The sequence below is a fragment of the Dermacentor andersoni genome, chromosome 1 (assembly GCF_023375885.2).
Source record: "Dermacentor andersoni chromosome 1, qqDerAnde1_hic_scaffold, whole genome shotgun sequence".
NCBI classification, from domain to species: domain Eukaryota; kingdom Metazoa; phylum Arthropoda; class Arachnida; order Ixodida; family Ixodidae; genus Dermacentor; species Dermacentor andersoni.
The window spans coordinates 178,611,913-178,637,350 of record NC_092814.1 but is presented as its reverse complement, the minus strand read 5'-3'; the positions used below and the strand labels follow the sequence as shown (position 1 = coordinate 178,637,350).

Genomic DNA, 25,438 nt, shown 5'->3' with positions numbered 1-25,438 from the left:
TAAATCGAGTTTTATCCTTTCATGTGAAGTCATAAAAATGGATAAAGACCGCAACTGTCAATTCACTATCATTAACAAATGTTTTGCCCATATTGTTCCTGTTGATTCTAGTGTTTCGCATGGATCAATCCTCAGCCCTATTTTATTTATGTTCATGAAGGATGGATAAAAATATTTCAGTAAAGTTTAAACTTTACACAGATAACTGTGTGATATATAATGAAATGAATCCAACAAGTGATTGGATTACATGAAATTTCTTAAATAGTTGTTTCATGAAAGCAGTGGCGAATTTCTATTACTATGACAAAACTGTCTCCATGTCTCCATTTAAGAAAGAAAAAAACCTTTTCTCCTATTCTGGTAATAATTTTCTCTTTTAGGTGGCTAACTTTAGTGCATTGCACTGTATATAACCAATAGTCCTTCTCGGACAAAACATAGATACTTTCATGGCTAATTGTCTTAGTATGGTGCTCTTCCTTGAAGTGTTCATTAAAGTTCTTGTTGCTAGCTATATATTACATAACATCATAATTTGTCCTCCTCGTTACACTAAAGTAAATGTCAAATTAGAAAGGTTTCAAAAGAAAGCTCTCAGATTAATTTATAATTCTTAAGGACAAACTTTTATCACTCAACTACTGATACAAAGTGGAGTACCTTTTGTTACACATCGATATCATTGATTTCAGGCATGGTGCAAGCACTCCCCGTGATATACTTTGTTCACCCCATAAAATAATTTCTGTAAATATATTCCGACTTTCCAAGAACATTCATTTGAACAGCCTTTCAAAAGAAACTGTAATACAAGATTCACTGTCATGTTTTAGAATGCAGCTTCTGTCTTTGAATATTTTCTTTATATACGCGTTTTCCTTTTTTTCCTATCTCAATTTATTTCACCTGCATTGTATTTGACTGCACTTGTTAATTGTGTCAAACTTCTTTGGGATTAAATAAGTTTTAAGACAAACACACTACCTGTTTTTAGTGTACAGACTTTTATTTGTTGTCCGAGTGAATCATTAGTAATTTATTTTGATACACAGTTACTGTTGGCATTTAAGAGAAAGTCTGCTAGGTAGTTTGCTCTTTCTCATAAGTGACATCAAATTATAACCGAGAAAATAATTTCAATAGGATTTAAATTGGCAAATTCATAATGTACACCTGTGAGCAAAAGTATACAAACCACAGGGTTGCCGAAGAAACAGAATTTATTCGTAATTAGCACTCATAAATGAAAACTGACGAGTGCACTAGAAAATTCGCAAGACCAAGTTTGGACTGCAGTCTTTAATTTCAAGTTGCATTCACAGACAGCGACGAAAATTAGTTTCATCGCAAAATCGCTGGTCCGTATGCTTTTGCTCATGGGTGTACATACATTTAGTTGTTAAACTGAGTTAATAGAGGGAGCACACCGACAATAGTGTTGCAGGGAGAATGCTCTTTCTTTAGCTACATCATATCTGCTGTGATGAAAATTTACTTATAGTTAAAATTGTTGCAGATGCCACTGGGTACAGTTGCTGCTGATTCCTGTCATGGTGGCAAAACAGACTATGCTCAAAGGATTGTAAAGTTCAGCTGTGTAATATTTATGAGTACATGTGCATGCGTGCGGGCTTGTGTGTGCATACGTGCGCGCATTCTGCTGCGATGGCTTAGTGACCGGCTATGGCGTTACTGAACTCGAGGTCGAGGGTTCGATCATGGCTGCGGCGGCCGCATTTGACGAGGGCGAAATGCAAAAATGCTTGTGCACTTAGATTTAACTGCACGTACATCAGGGAAACACAGGTGGTCAAAATTTATGCTACAGCTACCACAGATTGTGGTTTTGTCATGTAAAGTCCCAGAATTTTATTTTTGTGTAGAATTTTATTTTTGTGTATGTTGAAACTGGTGTCAATCTTTGAATTCATTCCAAATGGATATGTCTTGCTAATTTACTGGCTACAATTCGCAAATTGCAATTTGTGTTGCCAATTAAGTAAATAGGTAAAACATCAATCAAATTTTTTTTTAATGCAATCGATTTTTGTGCTAGTAGTGTCCACCTCATTGAGGAATCAAGCTCAAGGCAAACACACAATGGATTCCGTATGCCCCAGCCTAACTCTCATCTTTCATATACATGGTGAACGACTCTATAGTGAAGGCCACTACAACGAATTTGCCCGTACAATGAAGGCTGCAATGTAGGTGTTCTTGACAGCAGATTTGTTGCTTTACATTAAATAGATGTAGAAGGCGCTGGCACTACCCTCCTTAACTGGGCCACCATTGAGTTGCACTAAGCACTGTGCGTAAGAGTACGCAGGAGGACCTGGACACCTCCCCATGTCAGACGCACAGTCTTGCGAAGATGTTCAAACGAAAATGCTATCACACTGAATGCCATATTTGCCCAGTTCTAACGCATGCTTTCTTTTCTTTTTTTCAAAGAAGATTGTTTTGAAAATTGTCTGCACAATGTAAATGGACATAGAACCGCATTTACAGTGCTCACAACAGCCCACCGTATAGTACAGTATAGTCAGAGTGAGTGTCATCGCCATTGTTATCACAAAATTGTGATGGAACACGTTCTTGCATAGGATTATGGCAATTACGACACGCCGCTTTCTGTTTTTGATTGCAGAAGCTCATTCAAAAGTTAGGTTATTTTACGTGCTAAGCTAGTGGCAACAAAGTTGCATCACATGTTTTATGCTTTTTGGAGAATCTTTTTTAGCAGGCTACCACCACCCCTGAAAAGAATACTCCTCTTTTGTCCAAAAGGGTGAGGAGATGGCCTCTGTCAGATATCGAGTGTTTGAGAAAAAGGTGACTTCGCTCTCCACTTGTGAATCCCACACACCAGGTACGAAGGCAAAATTTTGCTCAAATACTCACGGCAGCGTATGTTATATGCAGAATGTGTTTTTTCACCAAGCTCGAGGGGCGATTCAGCGGCCCTTTAAGGTGCATACTTTAGATGTTGGGCAGAATTGCAGCCAATGCACTTATCCTGAGAAATTATAGTTCATACATCTGTTCACAACCACCACACTGCGACATCTAATTCTAGGTTGTATAGCGGACCCATAAGAAAGTCTCGTCTTCCATGTGTTGTTGTCATTATTGTAGTGAAGTGCGCTGTAAGTTGTCAGCTTTAGATTTGTTCATATGTTGGGAATGTTATTGTTGCACACACCCTTTGAAACTTGCTCTTTACATTTTCTTTCTCTGCTAGCTGTTAGTGCTAAATGTGCTTGCCAGTGTACAGCTAAGGTGCACGCACGCAAGGAAAGTTGCAAGGTGGTTCAATCTCTAGTGCAAGTCAATCAACGACAATGTCTTCTTGATCGAGAATGGGGGGGTCACTGCGAATGGCACTCTATCGGCTCACCCGTCGCGTGAGTAGAAGGAGCGTCGGACTACTAGAATGTTTTGCTGAGCTACCTTTGCAATCAGACCACATATTACGGTGCATAACTTTCAGGATCGGCCTGCATTTTTAGGTTGGACATACCCAAGGAAACAGCCCACATGTTTAGACTGCACCTTATACAGTATCGGCCCGTGAAAGAGGCTATAGTCGGGTACAACTTTAGAAAAAAGGGGAGGCCTCACCCAGATGACTGAAGCGTGATAGCCAACTGCCTCCACGACTAAAATAGTCCCGATCAAAGAACCGTGCTTCTACGATGTGTATTTCTTGGTATAAATAAATACTTTAGTATTCTGATTATTGCTTTGGTAGAGCTCTCGTGATTGGAACGCTACAGCACATGCCAGATCGCGAGATAAAAATAACCCCGTGCCTTCTACAACACTGCGCGTCGTCTGCTTTCTAACTTCATTGCAAGGAAAAAAAGAAGAAAGAGCAGCTATGCATGGCTTTTGCACTGGTTTACATGTCCACAGCACATTTACTACTCTTATTCCGAGCTTAAAATGAATTAGTTGCTATTTAATATGTACTTAAAAAAGAACAATGTACAACATCTTGAAGGGGCAGCACAATATGACGAAGACAGAAGGCAGGAACACACAGGACAGCGCTGAACTCACAACTAACTTTATTCGGAGGCATACACAAACTTATGTACACAACCCATACTTACTTATGTGCTCTCGCATCGATGGCATCATTATCAGTGTGCATGCAAAAATGCAAAATCCTGTAATCTAATGCTACACTATGAGGCGGCTTAAAAATTCAAATTCACCGTCATACAAATTTAACGATGGCATGCTTACACAATGCGACCCTTTTTTCCTGATATAGTAGGCCTCAATAATCTCCCTCGTGGTCTAATTTCTGTGCGCAGAAAGTATTGTGGTGTCTTCATAGATTGGAGTGCACCCATGCTCAGAGCAATGCCGCACGATATGTGAGTAGGCATTACCCGTTAGCGAGCGCCTATCAGACAATCTAATGTTCAGGCAACGACCTGTTTGGCCGATATAGACGTGACCGCAGGACAAAGGAAGCTCGTAAACAACTCCCATTCTACAGTGCACAAGCGGGGACGTATGCTTAACAGTGCAGCCTTAACAGCAACCCGCCGTGGTTGCTCAGTGGCTATGGTGTTGGGCTGCTGAGCATGAGGTCGCGGGATCGAATCCCGGCCACGGCAGCCGCATTTCAATGGGGGCGAAATGCGAAAACACCCGTGTACTTAGATTTAGGTGCACGTTAAAGAACCCCAGGCGGTCGAAATTTCCGGAGTCCTCCACTACGGCGTGCCTCATAATCAGAAAGTAACGTAAAACCCCATAATTTTAATTTCCCAGCATGAGTGGAGGCAGCCTGGACCAACCTCCTATCAATCTTACCGCAAATTTTGGTCATCTTGTTAGGGGCAGAAAAAGCAACCTTTACATCAGCCGTCATATTGTGCTGCCCCTTCAAGATGTTCAAACAGTACCAGCTCGCCCAAATGTTGATCCTTCTAAAGAACAATGCATTTATCAAAACCATTACAAACCTGGGGTGAGAAGATGATCGAGGCAGGAAAGGTACAAAAATGCTTCATTCATTGTTATAAATAAATACTCTTGCTTTTAAATAGCATAAGATTTACATATATTTTTTTCGTTTTGTGTTTTCACAAACTTATTTTCAAGAATGCGATAGGTCTTTTTTTCCCGTTCCTTTTCACTTTTTTTTTTGTACAGCGACACAGTACACGAACACACCCACTGCTAACAGTAGGCACCAGACATTGGCAAACTTTCCTCGTCGTAATTGCACTTTGGAGCAAAACAAAACACCATGGAACAAACACACAGGATGTTTCTTTGTAGCCGTGTGCCGCCACAGGATCCTGTTTTCAGACGAAGCGCAGCATAGCTTCAGCGATGCTCACTGCAATATTTCGTCACCGGATCACGACTCAGAATAAATGCATGTGGCACGAATGGTGCATCGTAAGCTCGCAATAATATTTCCGGTATGGTAGACCACCACAAACAGCTTGGGAATTCACTCTGACGAGGGCAGACGCACACGACTGACGTGACTCGGCCCAGTTCGAAGTGCGGGCGGCCATCTTCTCCATCGGCGGGGTCACCGCACGTCCGGCCAATTGGTCCGGCTCGTGATTCAGTCTAGCAGTCTAGGGTGCGCGCCCATTGGTGGAGGCTCGTGTGCATGCACCTTGGAGGGGTAGACGCCCCTTTTTTCTAAAGTTGTATCCGACTATAGAAACACACATACCCGATAGGGAAAAATTGGGGTAACTCGCCAAGAAAGACATTGTTATAAAATAAGGAAAGAAAAATGACTCGTGTGGTAGTGCGAAGAACGCCAGCCGGACCATACCAACAATGTGAAACTCGGCGGTCATTGCTTGTCATCATAGCTGGAAAAAGGTGTGATAGGCCCATTGCTGCACCAAGAGCTTGCGCTATTGTGGGCATATGAAATGGCTCAGATGCCATTCAGTGGGCTCTTGCTAGGATGAGTATTAACTTTTGATGCCACCTACGTGTTGCTCTGCAAAGCTTTGGCAGAGGCTTAATTCTGGACATTCTGCCATGTTTTTTGAGGCGTGATGTAGGCATGACGCATACAAAATGATGCTGATGGCCTCATTTTGCTTTCGTAATGTGACACAAACTTGACGTTTTGCCTACGAAGCTGATATGGAGGCACTGAACCTAACCTTCTTGATAAAGCAAAACAGTTCTTCTCCTTAGTAAAATTAAACAAGCTAGCTTGGAGTATACGATTATTCTGTCAAAAGTGTTTCTTGCTTCGTTCATATGCTTCATTGGCCAGGACGCATGTCTCTGAGAAATGGAATAAGTGATCGTATGTTGGTGCCAACACGCTTGTTTTCTTCCTTGAGACAGCATATGCCATAGAGCTTTATACAATTACTAGAGGGAACTGTGCTGCCAGTGTTTACAGGAGCTGTAAGCAGGGCGGTTCAGCCAGCATGAGAATGATGGGTAGTACATGGATTTGCCTAAACTTCGTCTTTCTGCCTTTAAATGGCTTCGTGACTTTGCAATGTGATCATTTTCAAGAAAGTACTGCGTTACACATAATTAAATAAACATTAGTAAAATTGTCTTCCGGCAGGATTCGAACAAGGGCCTCTAGCACAGAAGGCCGATATTGAACCCAGTACGCCACGGATGCATGGACAAACTAACCACTGCAATTAGCAGCGATTATGTGTGCTTGCAGTCTTATTACATTCTGCATTAAAAAAGTATAAATTGCTTTGAAATTTAGGCCAACTTAGGCCCAGAAGAATTGAAGCAGCAAGCACGTTTGAAGCCCTAATCATGAAGATCAGACAAATCCATGTACTACTACCCATCATTCCCACGGTGGCTGCACGATCGCAGCACTAGAGTTCTCGCTTGTAATTGTAGAAAACTCTATGGCATAAGCGACTGACCAGTGGTGATGAATTCACATTCTAGGCAACGTTATTGCTATCTCGTGAAGCGCGAGTGACTCGGCCCGACTCGGCTGGCTCAGAAGCGACCAAATATCACCGATAGCGTTGCGCGACGCAAGCGCCGGCGCTGCTATCTCGTTTGCTTTGCTGCTTACTCACACCACGTGAGGATAAGGTCCCTAGATAAAAGATTTCGTGAGGAAACTTTTGGGTACATTTCTTTTTATAAATTAAAAACCGCCATTGTAAAAACTCCGATGATGTGAAAAGTCATTAAACTTGATCACAATATCAATGCAGCAGTGAAAAGTGCAAAAAGTTGCAGAAGGTTTGTAATGCTCAACCAATATTACTACAAGTAAATGCATTAAAAAAAAAATTATGGCCAAAACACAAATTCCAAACACCCCTTTCTGAGAGCAATGCAAATGCTGTAAGCACGTTTCATGAACAAAAGATCTTCATGGCCCCAAACGACAGGGAAAATGCGACAATAGGCATGTCTCTTGGCCTCAATTGCATATGGCCACTCGTCGCATAAATCGCGTGGCTTGTCGCACCACAAATTATGGTGGAAAATATCTGAAATCTCACGCAATGCCAAATTGACGTTCACGAAACAGTCCTTCCTGTGATGCTACTCACTAGATAACCCTTCAGCCAATCATCAAGCTGGCATGCCCGATATCTTGGACCGCCACCTCATATTTGCGAAATTGCAGATGCATTGCACGGGCTCCTGCAGGCTACCGTTCACTTTCTTTTTGATGTGCTAACGTTACATTATAGCTGCCAAGGACCAGAAAAAATTATCAGTTGATAAAATTTGCAGCTCCATGTCACCTTTCATCATCCTGATGAAAATGCAAAATTGCATTTTGGAAAGCTTCCTGGTGCAAATTTTAAAACACATGACCTCTTGATAGCTAATCAGACAGTCAACATGGTGGATAATGGCGACCATGCAGCCGCCATGAATGTTGAGAATAGATCCCAGGACACAATTAGTTCGACTGCCTTATCACAGTGCTGTGCTTTATCACTTGCAGCAGGATATTATGCCATTGGCGCATGCAAAATTACAACTGAGGTGCAGTTTGTAGAAGCAGATTTGAACAGGCAAGTTTTGTGCAAGCTGGATAGGAAGAACAAGTGAGCTTTCCACTGTGCAGCAACCAAATGCAATGCACTGTGCAAGTTGTACTGGTGATAACTGAAACCCATCATTGTCTTTTTCTTTCCATATTTACCATGAAATCTTTCTGCATGACAATGTCTTCCTGTTGATACATCTTCCTGCTGGCCTTTGTTCGTTTCCTTCTGACCTTGCTGTTATTCGTAGTCTCAGGGGATTCATCATCACTTATGGCGATAGCATAATTGTGCGATAACAAGCGCGTGTAGAGCCAATCACACTTTTGCTCCATCGTCATCCTTGGGTCTCCGTCCTATTGAAAAGAAAAGGTGACAGCTCAGTTTCTACCTTGTACTATATCGAAACTGTTCATCAAGCCACAACTCTTTGGCTTGACTTATCGTGTGCTGTCAACCAAAAATGTTTACAGACCACGGGATCTCAGAAAACAATCAATTTCCGAGCAGCCTGTAACAGTTGTCAGTAAAACCGAACATCACAATGTTGTTCACATATATTAGTAGAGGCTGTAAATGCGAATACTAGGCAAGTTGTGAGGCTGCGCAGATATTCAGCTTCTTCTCAGATCTCGTATTCCGTAAAGGTTTGTGGTTGACTATACTTCTTTAGTTCCTATAGTGACTTTAGTGACTATACTTTAGCTTTAGAGGCCTTATTTCAATTTTTACAATGCCAGCACATTGCACATTTACTGGTCAAATAAGCCAAATTTTTGGCTTGCAAGCAATAATCATGGTGCAATACCTGCACTACTAAATTGCTAGCCTTGCAAAACCCTGACTTTAGCTTCGCAGCCATTGTGGGCCATATTCTGATGCTGATCTGTTTTCACCTTTGCCACTTCATGCTCCTGCTTAACTATAGACCTCAGATACAGCTTCCTACATTTGCCTTGTAGGATGATGCAAACAATCGAAAAAAAAAAGAACGACAACAAACAGTCTAGTTGAACTGGATTATTCATTGCCCAGCTCGTAAAATCTATTTTCTTGCTGGTTTCAATAACTCTAACACATTACAAATGACAATGGTGCAGTAATCTTACTAGTAAGACCAGCTGAATTTTTTAATTTGCAAGATATGTTTTTGGCTAAAGATCCGTCTTAAGGGGAGATGGTCGGCCATTACCTTCAAAAAAGCACTTTTGCAACTTTGCTACGAAAACTGCTTCATTAAATGAGAATATACTCTTCAAATTTGATGCCGCAACGAGCACTACAAGTGTTCTAAAGGTGGCACCAAAATTGCCTCCCCCCTTAAAAGATGGGCTTGGCTTCATGGTGATTTGACACAACTCCTTCTTCAAAAAAGCCAGAAACATGCAAAAAGGTGCTTTCTTTTGCTTTTACAATTGAGATTTGAGGCTTTATAGCCGATTTTAGCCTTTCAGAGTTTTGAACATTAAACTAAAATAGCATTGCTGATCGTTGGCGGCAGCACACTTGTTTGTTCATCAGTGACTTCATTCACCATAGTTCAAATTTTCTAAAATTTGTAATACAAACAGACTTGTCATGCTCATATGCTACACTCAGAAGACAGGGCTGTATCATTTCTCATCAAACCGGGGGGAGTGGGGGGGACGCAGATTCTGCGAAAACCGGTATTCTACCCTGTGCCAACAATGTGGTCAAGCCATGTTCACGAGGGCAAGCCCCGTGAAGATTGCTGGTATATCGCTCAGTTACCCAAAAGCAATCCAAAAAGAAAAGAGTAATTGCCATAAAGGATTTCGCAAAGGAATGACTGGTAAATGATATAGGAAACTATGTCTTCGAGATATTTTGGACTTGATGGTTCACAACTAAATGGTTAAACCTGATTTCTGGAAAACAGTTTTTGCTGACCAAATGATTATTATCTCCGCAACTAACAAACTTCTCAGAGCGAGATTTTGCTCAATTGTTGGAATTTATCTAATGCATCTACTGAACCAAAACAGTTATGTTACCTTAAGTAGATGTTTAAAAAAGAAGTGTTCTTTGGCAAATTGCCCTTATATGGGAATGTCAATATTGAAAAACACATCTTGAAGAGAATTACAATGTGAACGACATTCTTTTAGTTCAGTCAAAAGCCCACTTTGTGAGCTATATTTGACAGAAGTTTCAATGCACTAGTTGCATTAGTTAATTTCTAAATGTTCCTTGACCAAAGTACTAATATGGATAAATATAGAAGCTCACAATTACAACACTTCTCAATATTTTTTGATAGATCTTAGTATAGATGATGAGGAATATGTTCACTAAGCACCTGCAAATATCAAGAAATGTTTGTTTAGAGGAACTTGAGAAGATTACAAATATTGTATGTGCCTACCACCCTTCTTAAACCAAGTGCTGAAGTAGGAATGAACTTGCATTTTCCACTGGCAGGAAAATGAAGAAAGGCTCTAGAAGAACAATTACTGCAGCACAAGGACATTTAACCAAACCATTACAGCAGTCATTTGTAATAGTTCATGTAATCAAACCTTGTTATAATGAAATGAGTATGACGAACTAATTAATACAATGAAGTAAATGTTTCTTTGAAATTCCTATAAAAATAGCGCATTTAAAATTAGTTTTAAATGCTTACTGACATGAAAATTTCCGTCCTGCCTTTTTTTTTGCTTCTGGAGGCAGCTGTCAACTCCATAATTACAGCACGAAGCCTCAATCCCTCAAGAGTGACACAAGTAACTAATTACTGCACATTTTATGCAACCAGTTCAAAATACACACCAAACACAGCGTGGCTTCAGACGTGAAAAAGGAGACTTATTATTATGTCACTGAAAGCGGAGGTGGTGGTCTCATGGTAGCACAAACAATTTGGCGCCTGGTCAGCCTGGTGCGGTGGTTGAGATGATCGGGACGCTGCTGGTACAGGTACGTTAGGAAAAGAGCCGAGTTCTTTGCACAGCGGCTCTCATGTGTACGTTATTGCGGATGCAGGGAAACAATGCATGTTTCTTTTTTTTTCATCTTCGTCACTCTCTGTGTGTGAATTTTTTTCTTAATCTGTCTCCCCTTACCTCTTCTCCAGTGTAGGGTAACAAACTGGATATCTATCTTACCTCCCTGCCTTTTGCATCTCATTTATCTCTCTCTCTCTCTGAAGAAATCCTGTCAGGACTATCAAACTCGTCATATTTTGCTGCAGTGTATTGTGAGTAGGAAGTGAAGATGAAAAGAATTAAGTGCTCATGTAAGTGAACAAAGTAGTGAAAGAATTACGTTTTGCACTTTGTGACCGAACCAGAAAGGCGACCCTGAAGGCATATACAGATTCCGAGCAATGTGTCTTTATTGCGTTTCCTTTAGCAAGAAACAGCCAACAAAACCAGTGGAAGATCAAAATAGTGATTTTTCAGAAAAGTTGCCTCACTTATCTATTCTAGTTTTTCGTTATTTGAGGAACATGACGTAAAAAAATGATGGGGTTTTATGTGCTATAACTGCAATTTCATTATGAGGCACACCGTAGTGGGGACTCTGGATTAATTTTGACCACCTGGGTTTCTTTAACGTGCAGCTAAATTTAAAGGGCCCCTGAAACTGTTTAGACAAATTTTGTATATGTGTAGGCTACAGCTACAGTTAATCATTTGCACCACAATTTGTGTGAAGTGTCTCATATTAAGAGAGCTACGGATGATTACAAGTTACCCTCCTCCATAGCCATGCATTTTCTCCCCAACTCATTTGCCGAGTGATCGGGGCTAAGCTCCTCCTTCACTGGCTCTGCGTCATGATGGCACATCGTGTCGTCTACTTCCGGTTGTCTAGGAGCAAGTGCGTGAAGCCTCTCGAACCTCTCCGCCAGCCGCTTGGCAGTCGACCCCAAGCGAGAGCTATCGGAACAGCAAGGAGCAAAGCATTGTGAACATTCTGTCGCAGCGCCGAGCGTGTCCGGTATTCCAGTAACCAAAGGTGAGATGGGTGTTTTGAGGAAGGGTTGGAGGCATAAACTCAAGCTGATGGAGGAGCTTTAGCGTAGATGTACGTGAGCGGTCTGATCGGTCTGCATGGTCTAGCCACCTGGTGGCGCAGAGCTTAACCAGCCAAGCAAAGAGCTAATACTGCTCTAACCAAATATAGAACATTTTAGACATTTACAAAAACAATGTGTTCATGATTATGCTCCTGAGGAAAATGTGCACCAGCAGCAAAGCAGAATAGACTTCATAACAGCTACTGTGTTTGGTTGAGCTCTTGCCACCAGGTGGCTACACCGTACAGACCACTCACGTTTGTGCCTCTGCTCATCCATTAAAACGGCACAGTCAAACGGCCAGGCCCAGTGCGCTTGCGTTTAGCCAAATACCGGATGTGCAACACTATTGTGGTAGTATTCCTCTGGCGTAAAGTGACGGCCGCAAATGCGCAAATCCTGGCACTGATTGGATAGCAACAGTATGATGCGCTTCAGCCACTCTGCTCATCTGCTGCTTTGTAGAGGGATGCGATGTCCCAGCCTGACATATTGCCAGTCGCTACATTTGCAGCCCACAATGTAACAAGGGTGAACCATGGTGCTTACGAAAATAAAGATCAGGATCAATATTGACCGCGGAACTCTTGCCAACACGGAGCATGTTGTAACACAAGCAGACGACACTTGCTTTGTGCTGGAAGTGCTTAAGTGTAGTGAGAAACTGCCCTTGTGCATTCTCTTTCTGTTACTTCTTTTTATAGAAACAAATAACATTCCAACTGTTATGAACAACATTTATTAACCATGAAGTTAGAAAAATGATCGATGATGTGCCCTGGGCAGCCAATCGGATCGCTCACCCTACTGGCGTCATTATAGGGCAACTTGCGTCAAATAATCGGGGGCAGCTGAAAATGCAGCTGAGTGACATGCTGCGATTGGTAGCGATGTACGTTTTTAAAGCCTTATAATAAATTACAGGCTTTATGAGGAGCACTTAGATGCATCAATTAACGATCAGAAGCACCTACCCTAACAGCTCAGTACATTTGTACAATATCGTCGAAATTGTTTCAAGGTCCCTTTAAGTACACGAGCGTTTTTACATTTTGCGCCCATCAAAATGTCGCTGCTGTGGCAGGGATCGAACCCGCGACCTTGAGCTCAGCAACACAACGCAATAGCCATGGTAGGTACGAAGGAATAAAAAATAGGGAGGGACGACAAAAAAAGCGGTAGGGTACGGCGACTGCAGGAGATCTGGAGGTCGGTGATTACAGGAAAATACTTTATGGGCGCTGGAGACTCGGAATAATATGATGGGCCTTTTCAACATGGTCCTTTTGTGTGGCGCACTGCATGTAGCAGCTGTGCGCATCTTTCGTTCTGCTTCACTTGATCTTTGCGAATTATTTCCTAGAATTTAGTTCACAAACCAATATATGTTCTCTCAGAATATACCAAACTTATCCTGCTTTGAAATGGCATTGACAGGCAAGTTGCCCACACTTTATTTCTGTGCCTGAAAATGCAGCAGTTGTCCGTTCGGCAGAGGCTGATCATCGCATCTCTGGCTCACAAACAAACCACCGCAGTTGCACCACCACCACCATTAAAGTTTGGGTGTATCCCCTGAACGGACATGGCTTTTCACAGCACAGCCATAGTGTGTGTATTCACATGCTAGTGGTATCTGGTACCACGAGACTGCCACAATGGGTTTCGATAATGTGACGAGTCTGCTTTTTCATGTCTGAAGCACCACCCTACACTTGACACGCGTTTTGAACTGCGATACTATTCTGGGCATTGTCGAATTCCATCATTATGTCAAATTCCATAATGGCAGCATTTTGAGCCAACCAAAGAGGCCATAGCAGCCCTGGGCCTCTCAGACTGGTTCCCTCATGGTTCCGCCGTGATTGGTTCTACCACCAGCTTTCCACTGTTACAGAATTTGACAATATGGCAGAATTTGACAATGTTCAGAATAGTACCCCTGGTTGCATTAAAAGGTAATGTAGTTAAATAGTTATTGTGCTACCATGGAATTGGCACTCCATAGTGTAATTACTGGGTCGACGGCTAATCCTATAAAGCAATAAAAATTTGATAAAATTTTCCTGTCAGTACTCCTTTAACGAAGCAAAATTCTCCTATAAATGGATATAACAAACCTTTTCCTTTAATTTAAGGGCTTTTGCATCGGCTTTTGCAAAGCACGTTTTCCTCTAGTTTTGGTTTTTGCATTGACTTCACCTCATTTCTCATGTTGTGGATATTTCACACACGCACAGGAGGTTGTTAATTAAGACGAACAAAGTATTGTTTTGGATGAGGGCTTTTGAAAGGTTCGATTTGTTGTGATGTTTGTCATGATGTGTTGTGAACTTGTGACTGACCCAACACATTTTCAGAGCACTGCTCTTAGGTGCCTGTTCCTGCGTTGAGCAGCGGCATGCCTCAGCGGTGTTATACTTTGTAACTGAGCGAATGAGCACAGCGAAAGATGAAAGCAAATGTGGAGCACAGTGTGAAATGAAAGAAGAGTGCACGAGAAGGAAAGTGGAGGAGGAGGGTACAGTGAAAACATGAGGCGGAAAGTGGAGGAAGAGCAGAGAGGAAACGGCCTGCCCATGCGTTGACTTGCCATCGGCCATGGCATCCGCTGTCATGTGGGTGATCCCACCTGCGATTCTGAGGCAGGGGCAGGGGGGGGGGTGGCAGGGTGGCGTGAGGTGGGGAGGGCTACGCTTGTCTGTGGTGTCAGCTGCTGAGGGAATTTCTAATTAGGGAGTATCGTAATTGTTGGTGAATTTTTTTAAGCCTCTATGTCTTAGGCAAATTGACATATTCTATGCTTCCCCGAAGCCATCACTATAATGCAACATTGATGAAAAAAATTCACCAACGATTACGATACTTCCTAATGTAAAATTTGAGTGTAGCTCATTACGTGTTTTCATTTCGCATGTCAATATTTTGTATTATGATTATATAGCTAAATGGTTTACATTAGCAAGAGAATGCTTTGTTTCCATACAGAAGACGCACGCTGCTCTGGCACCATATCGTAGCCATCGTTGCCACACAGCCTGTCTTGCGCGACACCATGCTACTTGTGCTTTTGTTCCCCCAATGACAAAAGCTGCCCTTTGTCATGGCGAAATCGTAACACTAGTGTCAGCAGTGACAACACCCAAGGAAGTGTCACATCGAGCCTTACTTGTACCCGCTCGCCATCGTCCCTTGAAGGAGCACTGATCCCCGTCACACACGCTGGTACAGAGGACTGACCTCAACAGCTGACACCACGGGCGAGTGCGTAGTCCTACCCACCTCACGCCACCCTGCTCCCCACCCTGCCCTCGTCTCCGAAAGTGCAGATGAGATCGCCCACGCGGTGACTGATGCCATGGCTGCCACCAACTCAGCGCATGCGCAGGCCGTTTCCCCTCCACTCGTCCTCCACTTTCTTTCTCGCGCGCGCGCTCCTCTTTCATTTTACACTGTGCTCCGCATTCGCTTTCATCTTTTGCTATGCTCGTTTGCTCAGTTACAAGGTACTATCACGCTGCCGAGGCATGCTGCCGCTCAACGCAGGAACGAGTGCCTAAGAGCTGCACTCTAAAACAAGAATATTCTTTCCATTTTTACATGGGATACTAGTGCAAAAAGTACATAACAAGATGTAACCCCAAATTTGACAACACCACATGCATTATATCCTTTCCACTGTGCATGCCACATTCTGAGTATGCAGTTGAAAGTTCTCTGAGTTTTGGGTACATTGTTTTTTTTTTTTCTCAGAAAGTTTTTATGTTATAGAAGACAAATTATGTGGTGGTTACACACAACAATTTTAATTTCCAACAAAATGGTTTACTAAAATTTTCTTGCATATATTTATAGCTAAACAATAATTACTAATGAGCCAAACACCTTGCTGATTTTACCAAACTGAAGCCCGTACTAAGGTTTTGTCTTGGTGCGCACATTACCCGAGCCTGCTCCTGCTCCACCTCTTTGATAATGGCCAGTCTCCGCTGCTTTGAAGTAGTCCTGTCCCCGGTTTCTTTCCATTCCCTGGATTTTGCCAGACTCTGCATGTAAAAGCACTGTTAGTTTAATATCGCTGTAAAAACAAACCCTAAAGAAAAACACTAAAGTGCAATTTGAAATGAAAGTGAGGGCATGATGACTCTGTAAGGTGGTAACCTCCTCTTCTTAATCCAGAAATATAATAATGAATAAGCAGGACTGATGAATGCAAAAAATTATGCTAAAAATAAGGAAATGCACCTAGTAATTACAGGAGGTCATGAGCAGCAATACTTATAACTTCCTGGTTTACTCTTTCAGCTCTTCCTGAAAATCCATTATCTGTTTAACAGTGATGCGTACAAAGCAAGTCATTGAACATGGCAGCCACTGAGACAGAATTGGCTAGTCTGTTTTAACATGCTCTAGGTAACAGAAGCCCTGTACTTTTCGAGCTGTGACATCACTTGGGAGGTCTATACAGCCCATTAATATTAATGGTGGGCACTGGTAGCGTTTAGCAGGATAATTTTTTCCCCAGAGAATGGTTTTCATTGGGAGCAGTGGCCTTCTTGTACGTCGTCACAGTTACCGAGTTTGCAGGCCTTTATTATGAGCACTGTTGCTGCGAATGGAGGAGGCTGACGTTAACCGGTGTTACGGGTCTGTGTGAACTATGTGTCAACGCATGACACGTGTAGGAAATTGTCTGTTTTGGAGTGCAGCTCTTAAGCCGTGGAATTCCTGTGGTGAGCGTCAGCATGCCTCAGCAGCGTTACACCTTGTAAGTGAGCGAACGAGCACAGGCGAAAGATGAAAGTGAATGCAAAGTTGGTAGATGAAAGAAGAGCACGCGAGGAGAAAAGTAGAGAAGACTATAGGGAAAGCATGAGGCGGAAAGTGTAGGAGGAGCAGAGTGGAAACGGCCTGTGGATGCACCAAGTTGCCGGCAGCCATGGCACTCGCACGAGTATACGCCACTGTGTGGGCAATCTCATCTGCGCTTCCAAGGGGGGGCCAGGATGGCATGAGGTGAGGAGGGCTATGCTTGTCCACGGCATCAGCTGCTGAGGTCAGGCTGCGGTACCAGCGTGTGTGACGGGGCTCATTGCTCCTGCAAGGGGCGATGGCGAGTGGCTAAGACTAAGGCTCGATGTGACGCTCCCTTGGGTGTTGTTGCCACTGACACTGGTGGCACGAGTTCCCCGCAATGAAGGGCCGTTCTCGTCGTTGGTGGAATGGAAGCGTGAAAAGAAAAGCATAGTGCCCCGCAAGATGGGCTGTGCAGAAACGGTGGCTACGATATGGCGCCAGAGTAGCGTGCATCCTCTGTGTGGAAACAAAGCGCGCTACTCACAGCATTCTCTTCCTAATATAAACCTATATAATAAAAATACAAGATACTGACATACGAAATGAAAACATATATAGAGCTGCACTCAAATCTCGCATTAGGGAGTATCGCAATCATTTGGTGAATTTTTTTTGCGACTACTTTTATGAAGTATTATGCACAGTCTGGGGGGGGGGGGAGAGAACAGGGGGGGGGGAATATGGAAGTGGCCTCAGTACGATCATCTTATGGCCCACTCCAAGTATGTTTTGGAGTGGGCCTAGCAAGTCTTTCCAAGGGATGGTGCTTTTGCCAAAGAACACTCTTGCAAAAAAAAAGGAAACGACGGTGTTTTGTTTACGGAAACACCCATCCAATCCAATCAAGCCGAACTTTATTTTAATTCTGTTGAGATACAAGTTGAGGGACTGAAAAGAAAAGTTGTATTAGAACAGATGGATTGGTCCATAGCCCATGAATAAGATACACAAATAATTCTGACCACGAAAAGGGTAAGTGCTATAAATACCCTTAAGGATGCAGTTCACAGTGTACTAGTAAACCATCATGGCCACGATGGTTTACTCAGCTTATTAAGAAAACTTCATAGACTTTTTTGAATGAATGAGTTCAGAGCAAATATTGCACATTTAAAGGCTGTGATTTTTCATGGTTATGCATTCTGTGTTGCGCATCACTATACTATATACTATCCATCGTTTAATTTGCGGTGTAAGTCGTTGGACTGATGCCTTTTGAAAGAGCGGCGCACAATCCTTGTGCATCCTCCTTGATTTGTATGGCCTTTCCAGTATCTCCTGTAATGCTCCTTGGTTCAGCTGCAATGTTTATTGCCACATATAGCCGCCTAGCCATATGTACTTCTCGTCCCCGCCAAGGCATCAGATGAGCTGATTTCGAAATGAAGCTGGCGCATTGCAATCTTTATGGATGGAAACCTTCACGCACAACATGCAGTATATACATGCACCCAGAACTTGGTAATTAAAGAAGCCGCAGCAGTTTGTTGGCAAATTTATCATTGTGATTTGGGCCACAAGTTATCCGCCTCTTCATATCACCCAGCTCCAAATACGGATTTTTAAAAAATTAGAAAAAATTTATTCCCTCGGGTTGTCACACAGTGTAACTTTAGGACAAAATTAAATGCAAGCATGAAGGCCAGTTTCATGCAGAAACAACAAAAGCGGCTTATAGAATGTGTTGCGCATGATCCATCTTTCATAGTCTTCAGGTTGTTCAATTGTTTACTTAACACCCCTAAGTACACTTTTCTAGACTGTCTTTGTCCCAGGGCATGTCCAAAGTAGATGGCGGGCATCTGCTGCCAATGCAGGAGCGGAGCACTTTGAACACTCGACTTCGTCTTCACATGGTTTTCTCCAAGCACAAGTGGTGGCTGGTGTAAGGGCCGGGCCGGCCCGAAGTATTCCTCCAACCGAGAAAGATTGTGGAAAAGCGAGCAGACACTCGGAGGGATGAGCGGGTCATGCCGGATAGATTTTTCAGGCAGTGAGACCTGACCGGGGGTCATTGGGAAGGGGGAGACGAGGAGTAACAGGTGTGTAAAATTAAATTCTGGGCTTTTACGTGCAAAACCACATTATAATTATGAGGCATGCCTTAGTCGGGGGCTCTTGATTAATTTTGACCACCTGGGGGTTCTCTAACGTGCTCCCAATGCTAGGTACAAGGGCGCTTTTGCATTTCTCCCCCATCGAAATGCTGTTGCCGTGGCTGGGATTCGATCTCGCGGCCGGGATTCGATCTCGCGGCCGGGATTCGATCTCGTGTTTAGCAGCTCAACGCCATAGCCATTACACGACCACAGAAGGTGTTACTGGTGTTAAAGCATGAGCACTGTGATCCACAAGGTCATTTTTGTGGTCATGACCATGTGCCTGCAGCCAGTGGAAGGTGATCTTCACATGTGAAGTCTTGTGAATTTTGTGGATCTGCTCACAAACACCACAATGGAAGATTGTCTAAGGTTGTAGACATGGCAAAATCTCCATAGAAATAGATTACACGGTTGCACAGACTTCACTGTCATTTTGGTGTGTGTTCCAGTATATGTCGCGGCACGTCAGCCTTTGTAGTGCTCACCTTCAGTTTCTCGAGGTCTTTGGTAGAGAACAGTTTGCAAAGTCTGTGGTAGCGTGTCTTTATCATGTGGTCACTTCGGGAGGTCATTTCGCTTGCAACGCGGGACCACTTGCCTGAAAGAACACAGGAGAAAAACAAAGCATGGAGTAAACTGTTTGGCCTCTAACCTTGTGCAGCAAATAAACGATGAAATTATACCCATAGTTTTCTAGCTCAACGCGTGCAACTCCACAATTGAGGTTCATGTGATTCAGGCACACAGGTTCATGTCACTCCTTTGAGGTCAACCGCTGTCCCGGTGGTATGTTAAGGGGGGGACACGGGTTTTGGCTCTAAGTGATTAAGCCCTATAAGCAATCAGTTCAATAATGTATACCTGCATGAGCAGTTAGCTGTTTCCTCACGATTTATGGCATGTACATGTGAGGGGGGGCATCAGTCATGGTTTCGTGCAAGGGCTCAAAAGGATCCGCTATAGTAGAATACTCCACCAACACGTAAACAAAACGAGAAAAAAAAAAGTAACGGAGAGTCAGGTGTTATTATTACATGCCTCAAAACCATGGCATGTGCCCGCAGTGAGGGATTGGCCAAGAGGTGGATGGCAGATGCGAGATACGACCAGACATGGGCATCCTCACGAGGATTTCCTCTTACACATCTGCTTTCACTGCATTCTTAACCGTGCGTGGAGCCTATCGCTTATCAGGGACGATGGAGCTTCCTTTCCATGTGCCACCGCCAAAGATGCTGATGCACTGTGAAGCCAATGCCTAGAGCTGCGGCCGCTCACTTGGCCACTGTCCGCGCACACGGTTGCACACGGTTCTTTCACACGAAACACGGTTGAGAGCACTGCAATACGATAGCGCATGGGTGCAGTCACATCGTTTTATTTCATATTTCACAGGCTTTCTTTAAATGCCGAAAAAAATTGCCACACAGCATGTACGTTGCCACAAAAAATTGGATCGGCCCTTTCTGAATACCCTCTACAATGCAATGAAATGCACATAGCCCTAAGGTGAATATTAAAAATTTCGCAGAATTAATCCTAATTAACTGACTAATTCAGCAGAATATAAAGAATACTCTAAGGAGCACCACATGACGGCAAATCATATGCCGTTGGTTTCATTCAGCTGTGGCTAAACACTTTTTTAAATCCTTGGTTCAAGTTACGTGAAACACCCTGTTGGACCCTCCATGACTCCCAGAAAAACGCTCATGACTCATTTGTGGGTTATGATCTGGAAACAGTGCTCTATAGTAAACCAATTGACCAACCTTTTCGAGTTGCTGTTCCAATAGTCCCACATGCCCAAAATAACACCATTCTGTCGTTTCAATTGCTTCACTCTTTTGCTGTTGCAGCTTTGACAGACAAAATCAATGAAAAGGTTACATAATCTATTTGCCCATATTTGAATTTTCTGCATGTGCTGTGTGTAACGAGAATACGCAATATACTGTTGAAACAAACAACACCAGTGTGCAGGGTCACGTGAATTAAACATAATAATCCAAGTGCGCAACCTTTGATACTTTGACCTTGCAATAAAGGCTCTCGTTGAGACACATCAGCAAAAGATTGCAATTAGCACCATGACCATTAAGCTAAGAGCGAGAATATTCCAAGGCGAGCACAGGTCTCAAAATGCATGGGAAAGGCAGATTTGTCTTTGCTAGTTTAGAATCGTAGATGACTGTTTGATGCCAAACTTACCGTGAGCTACTGTGCCTGTAAATGACACCTTTATTGCCATTATTAAACCATACAAGTATGCAGATATCAGTCAGTTTTGATATGTGCATAACATAAAATTATCTGACTATAGTATGAACGTTGCGATTGTCTGCTGATGCACGTTTCTATGCCCCATTTATACAAGTATCGGCAAAATGCAGCATATAGAGTTTTATTGCAAAAAATATACAATATATGTGCGTGAGTACACACGATCACACCGGTATACATTAGGCTACAGGCGCAGCAATGAAACAGGCGAATAATAGTCAATCTTATCACATGCCTTTTGCGTCGTACTTCTCTACACATACACCTTTGCTCACGATTCCTCCTTCGACAAACGTCAAACATCATCTTCATCCTTGTGACCTAACTATCTACGTCTCACAATGTGCATTATTCACACGAACAGGTGTTTGCATTTAGGCATAGCTTGTGAATGGTGTAGCGCATAAGTATAAACATTGCATGAGTATACAAGTCGTATAGGATGACAATAAAAACAAATGCATACATTACATTTAGTTATGTACTATTTAATGAACTGCTTCACTAATGCTTCGCTTCACATACATAGATTCCAACATGTGCCTTGAATTTGCATACTTTTCTGGGGGCTGTACCTGCTGGCAGAATTGTTCAACAACAGGTCGTTCAAATGAAGACATTGCGAGGGCTATAAATTTGTGTCAAGTAGAATGAATTAATGGCAATGATTCATTAATGCACCAGAGTAAAGCAGCTCCTGGAGTGCCTTTTAATGATGAGCTTTGGTTGATTTCAGCTTGTTCGGCAAGGCGAGGGTCTCCTTGGGCTTCACCTGCACCCGAATATCGGTTGTTTCCGGAACGAACATGTGATACATTGCCACTAATTTACTAAGGTTAAAGGCCCACTTGAGTGGGCGCATTCACTTCTGCTAACTTACCATGCATTGAAGAAATGTGGACATTTTATTTTTGTTTGGTGCATGTCTTCACAAACTACAATAGTAATATAAAGAAAGGATGCACCCACACAGTTTTCATTTCTAGACGTATCTAAGGCTTGTTCTTTTTCTTTTTTTTTTGCACTTTAACACACACAACGTTACATGAGGACAATAATAGCTCACCTATGCCATGCTTCTGGATCATCTTAATCAGCTCGAGATCTTCCTGCGGACTCCAGTGGCCAAACACGAGGTTTCCGGAAAATGTATTCGCGTATCTAAGTACGAGTTGGAAAGAGTAAACGTGAAAAAGCAAGGATGTGCATTAGCTAGTTATCTGTTGTTTAATTTATTGACACCCTTTCGTAAAGTTAGAAAACAATCTTCCTCTTGAGAAAATTGTAGAGCTACATGAAAAACTCCCAATACAGCTTTATGTTGCTCAATATGTGCTACATAAAAGTGTTTTTCTGAGCATGAAAGAAGCCTGCGAATACATGCAAAGTGTCTCAAGTGGCCAGTTGCATGGAAATTTTATGTGTATATATATCTGCAGGCTTCTTTCATGCTCAGAAAAATGCTTTTATGTAGCATGTATTGAGCAGCAGAAAGCTGTATCGAAGTTTTTCATGTTGCTCTACGATTTTCTCATTGATGCTCCTAATGTAATTATAATATTTTAGAAGCTGATTAATTAAAAAACTAATTATGCAATTAGGCAGAATGCAAACATAATCCGAGCCAAGCGAGAGTAAACAATATTGCCTTGGTTCTGCCCAGCTACGTGACATTTGCATATTTTAAAATCTTGGTGCATGATAGTTGGGACACCCTGTACGTACATATACATAAGTGTGAATGTACGTGCGCTATACTGGTCACTGCCCTGTGAGAGCCCCCTCTACTGAAAGGAGACTTTAAGCCCTGGGAAAGACTTGGTACCGCTCGTTACACAGCAACAAAGAGAGTAGCATTGCTTCCTAGCATATTAAGTTTCTTGCATGATATCTGCATGCATCTATGCCAACTCACAGGCAAACTTATGCCCACTCTATCGGCAATGCATCAAGAATAAGTGAATGAATGCAAGCTTGAATCAACATGGGTGATGCCACTACATCATCAGCACACGAATGTTCGAAGCTGAATGTTTTGTGACAGTCCACAGAGTAAGCAAGTAACTAGCGATAATGCATCTTTGCTGCAAGCTGTTACAAAGTACAAAACATCTACATTGCAAGCTTTGTACAAGAACAAATCACGAGTGATTAGACAGAAAATAAACAATCAGATAGTGACCCCACTGACTAACGTTACTGATCAGCAGCAAGTTGTGTTAAGATGGAACATTACTGAGTCAGAAACATGACAAGCTGCTGCTTCAAAGTGTTTGCCAAATAAAGAACCAAGAGCTAAGCACAGTGATCCTGATTTAATTCATAAGCGGAAAGTTTGGACATCTTGGAATACATTTCTAGTGCTGCTTTTAGTACAGGCACCGTATACACTGCTCGCGCATACTTGGACAACTCCAATGGAGTTTCTCATTGAATGCAGAAACTCCACTGGAGCTGTCTAAGTATGTGCAAGCATACCCCCAAATTTCAGTTGGCCCAATCCCTACATTACTTTTTTGTAAAAGAGCCCTGAACCACGCCTCGGGCTTGGTGAAATAACATAGTCTGCAGGTAGCATACGCCGCTGTGAACATCTCAGCCAAGCTTTGCTGCCGTACATGGTGCATGGAGCTCGCAAGTGGATCGCAAAGTCACCTTTCTCTCAAATGCTCTCTTTTCAACCGAAGGCCCTGTCCTCACTCTCTTCTGGATGCTTTACTTCGTCATCAGATGCTTTATTTCATCATTCCCTTAGACGGCTGCTATTGGCCGATAGCTGACATCAAGCTACGGTCAGCTACCCAGCGTAGATACTGCGGCTGCCGCTGGGTGCCACCACGAGTCCACTGGGTAAGTGCATTGCAGCTCACTGAGGACAACCGCGTTAGGCTTTTGTTTAGCGCGTTGTAGGCACAAAAGGCGCAAGTCGTGGAGTCTATGTCAACATTCAAAATAAAATTTGAACTGTGCGTCACGGTGACATTTAGAAGGTGGAGCATTGTGGGTATGTCCCGCTGCGCCGTAGCCTTCCCAGTGCAAGGCATTGAAGAAGAAATGGGAGCACCGCAGAGGCTGTGTTTCATTGCCAATAACTCCGCTTCTGCTGAACGCATTGAAGTACTTTTTGCAGCAAAGTATTTCTGAAATAACCTATTTTAACTTCAAATGCCTTTCTCCACTTCAATAAAAAGTGGTTCAGGGCCCCTTTAAAACTGAAATGCCGAAATGATAAAGTAAATGGAAAATGAATGAGCAAAAAAACAACTTTCTACAGGTGGGAACCGAACCCACACTTTCGCATTACCTGTGTTACCTACCATCTGTGGCAAGTTGTTTTTTCCTCCACTTTCATTTATCTTTACCCTTTATTACATCTTTAATTCTGTGGTTTTATGTGCCAAAACCACAATATGATTATGAGGCACACTGTAGGTGGGCCCTCTGGATTAATTTGGACCACCTGGGGTTCTTTCTATAAAGGGACACTAAAGGCAAATATCAAGTCAACGTGTACTGTTAAAATACCTTTTAAGAAACCTTGCAGATTTGTTTTGTGCCAAGATAGGACTTCGTTTAAGAGCAAATTGCATGTGAAGGGTCCGCAAACCTTAAGTGCAGGTCAAATCACCCGCCCCTGAGTGGGGTGAGGTGGTGATGTTGCATGCACCATCACCGCCCTTTTCTGCTGTCGGCGAGTAAAAACGGCGGCCGACAGATGGCGCTAGGTTTTTTTGTGCAAAATGCAAATGCGCGGCCATGGAGAAGCTCGGCCAAGACCAACTGTTGGATTCGCTGCTTCATCTGCTTTTAGTCAAGTGGCGTGGACCATTCGGGCATCCCACGACATCACATGGATGTGCAATTCTCTGCTACTTGCAGTTTGTGCAAGTTTCGGGAGCCAGCAAAACCAGCGCAGCACTATGCAATACCGAAACTACAGAAACGCGGAAGTGCCAGGGACGCAGAGTCGAGCGATAACGAAACCTTTCGATTACGTGCGTTATTGTCAAGGGTGACGTCAATGAATTATTCTTTCTAAATATCGAATACAATTTGACAAGTAGCATTTTGTTCCATTTTATAATTCTACACAACGATCTTTTAAATGCATTAGCATTTCTGTGCTTACCCAGTGCGAAAAC

At 42.8% G+C, this 25,438-nt stretch overlaps 1 protein-coding gene across 3 annotated transcripts in view; it reads right to left on the bottom strand.

The window, feature by feature from the left end:
• The window catches only part of LOC126547228 (uncharacterized), a 134,449-nt gene that overhangs the window by 20,566 nt on the left and 88,445 nt on the right, over window positions 1–25,438 (bottom strand). For 2 of the 3 annotated variants that reach the window (XM_055062815.2, XM_072288265.1), the window contains exons 28-31: window positions 22,363–22,457; window positions 19,499–19,611; window positions 15,999–16,100; window positions 8,168–8,365 (exon numbers count right to left, since the gene is read on the bottom strand). In XM_055062815.2, coding sequence (XP_054918790.2) covers window positions 8,168–8,365; window positions 15,999–16,100; window positions 19,499–19,611; window positions 22,363–22,457 — 508 coding nt within the window. The remainder of the gene's footprint in view (window positions 1–8,167; window positions 8,366–15,998; window positions 16,101–19,498; window positions 19,612–22,362; window positions 22,458–25,438) is intronic. The other variant, XM_072288266.1, reaches the window with a different exon arrangement.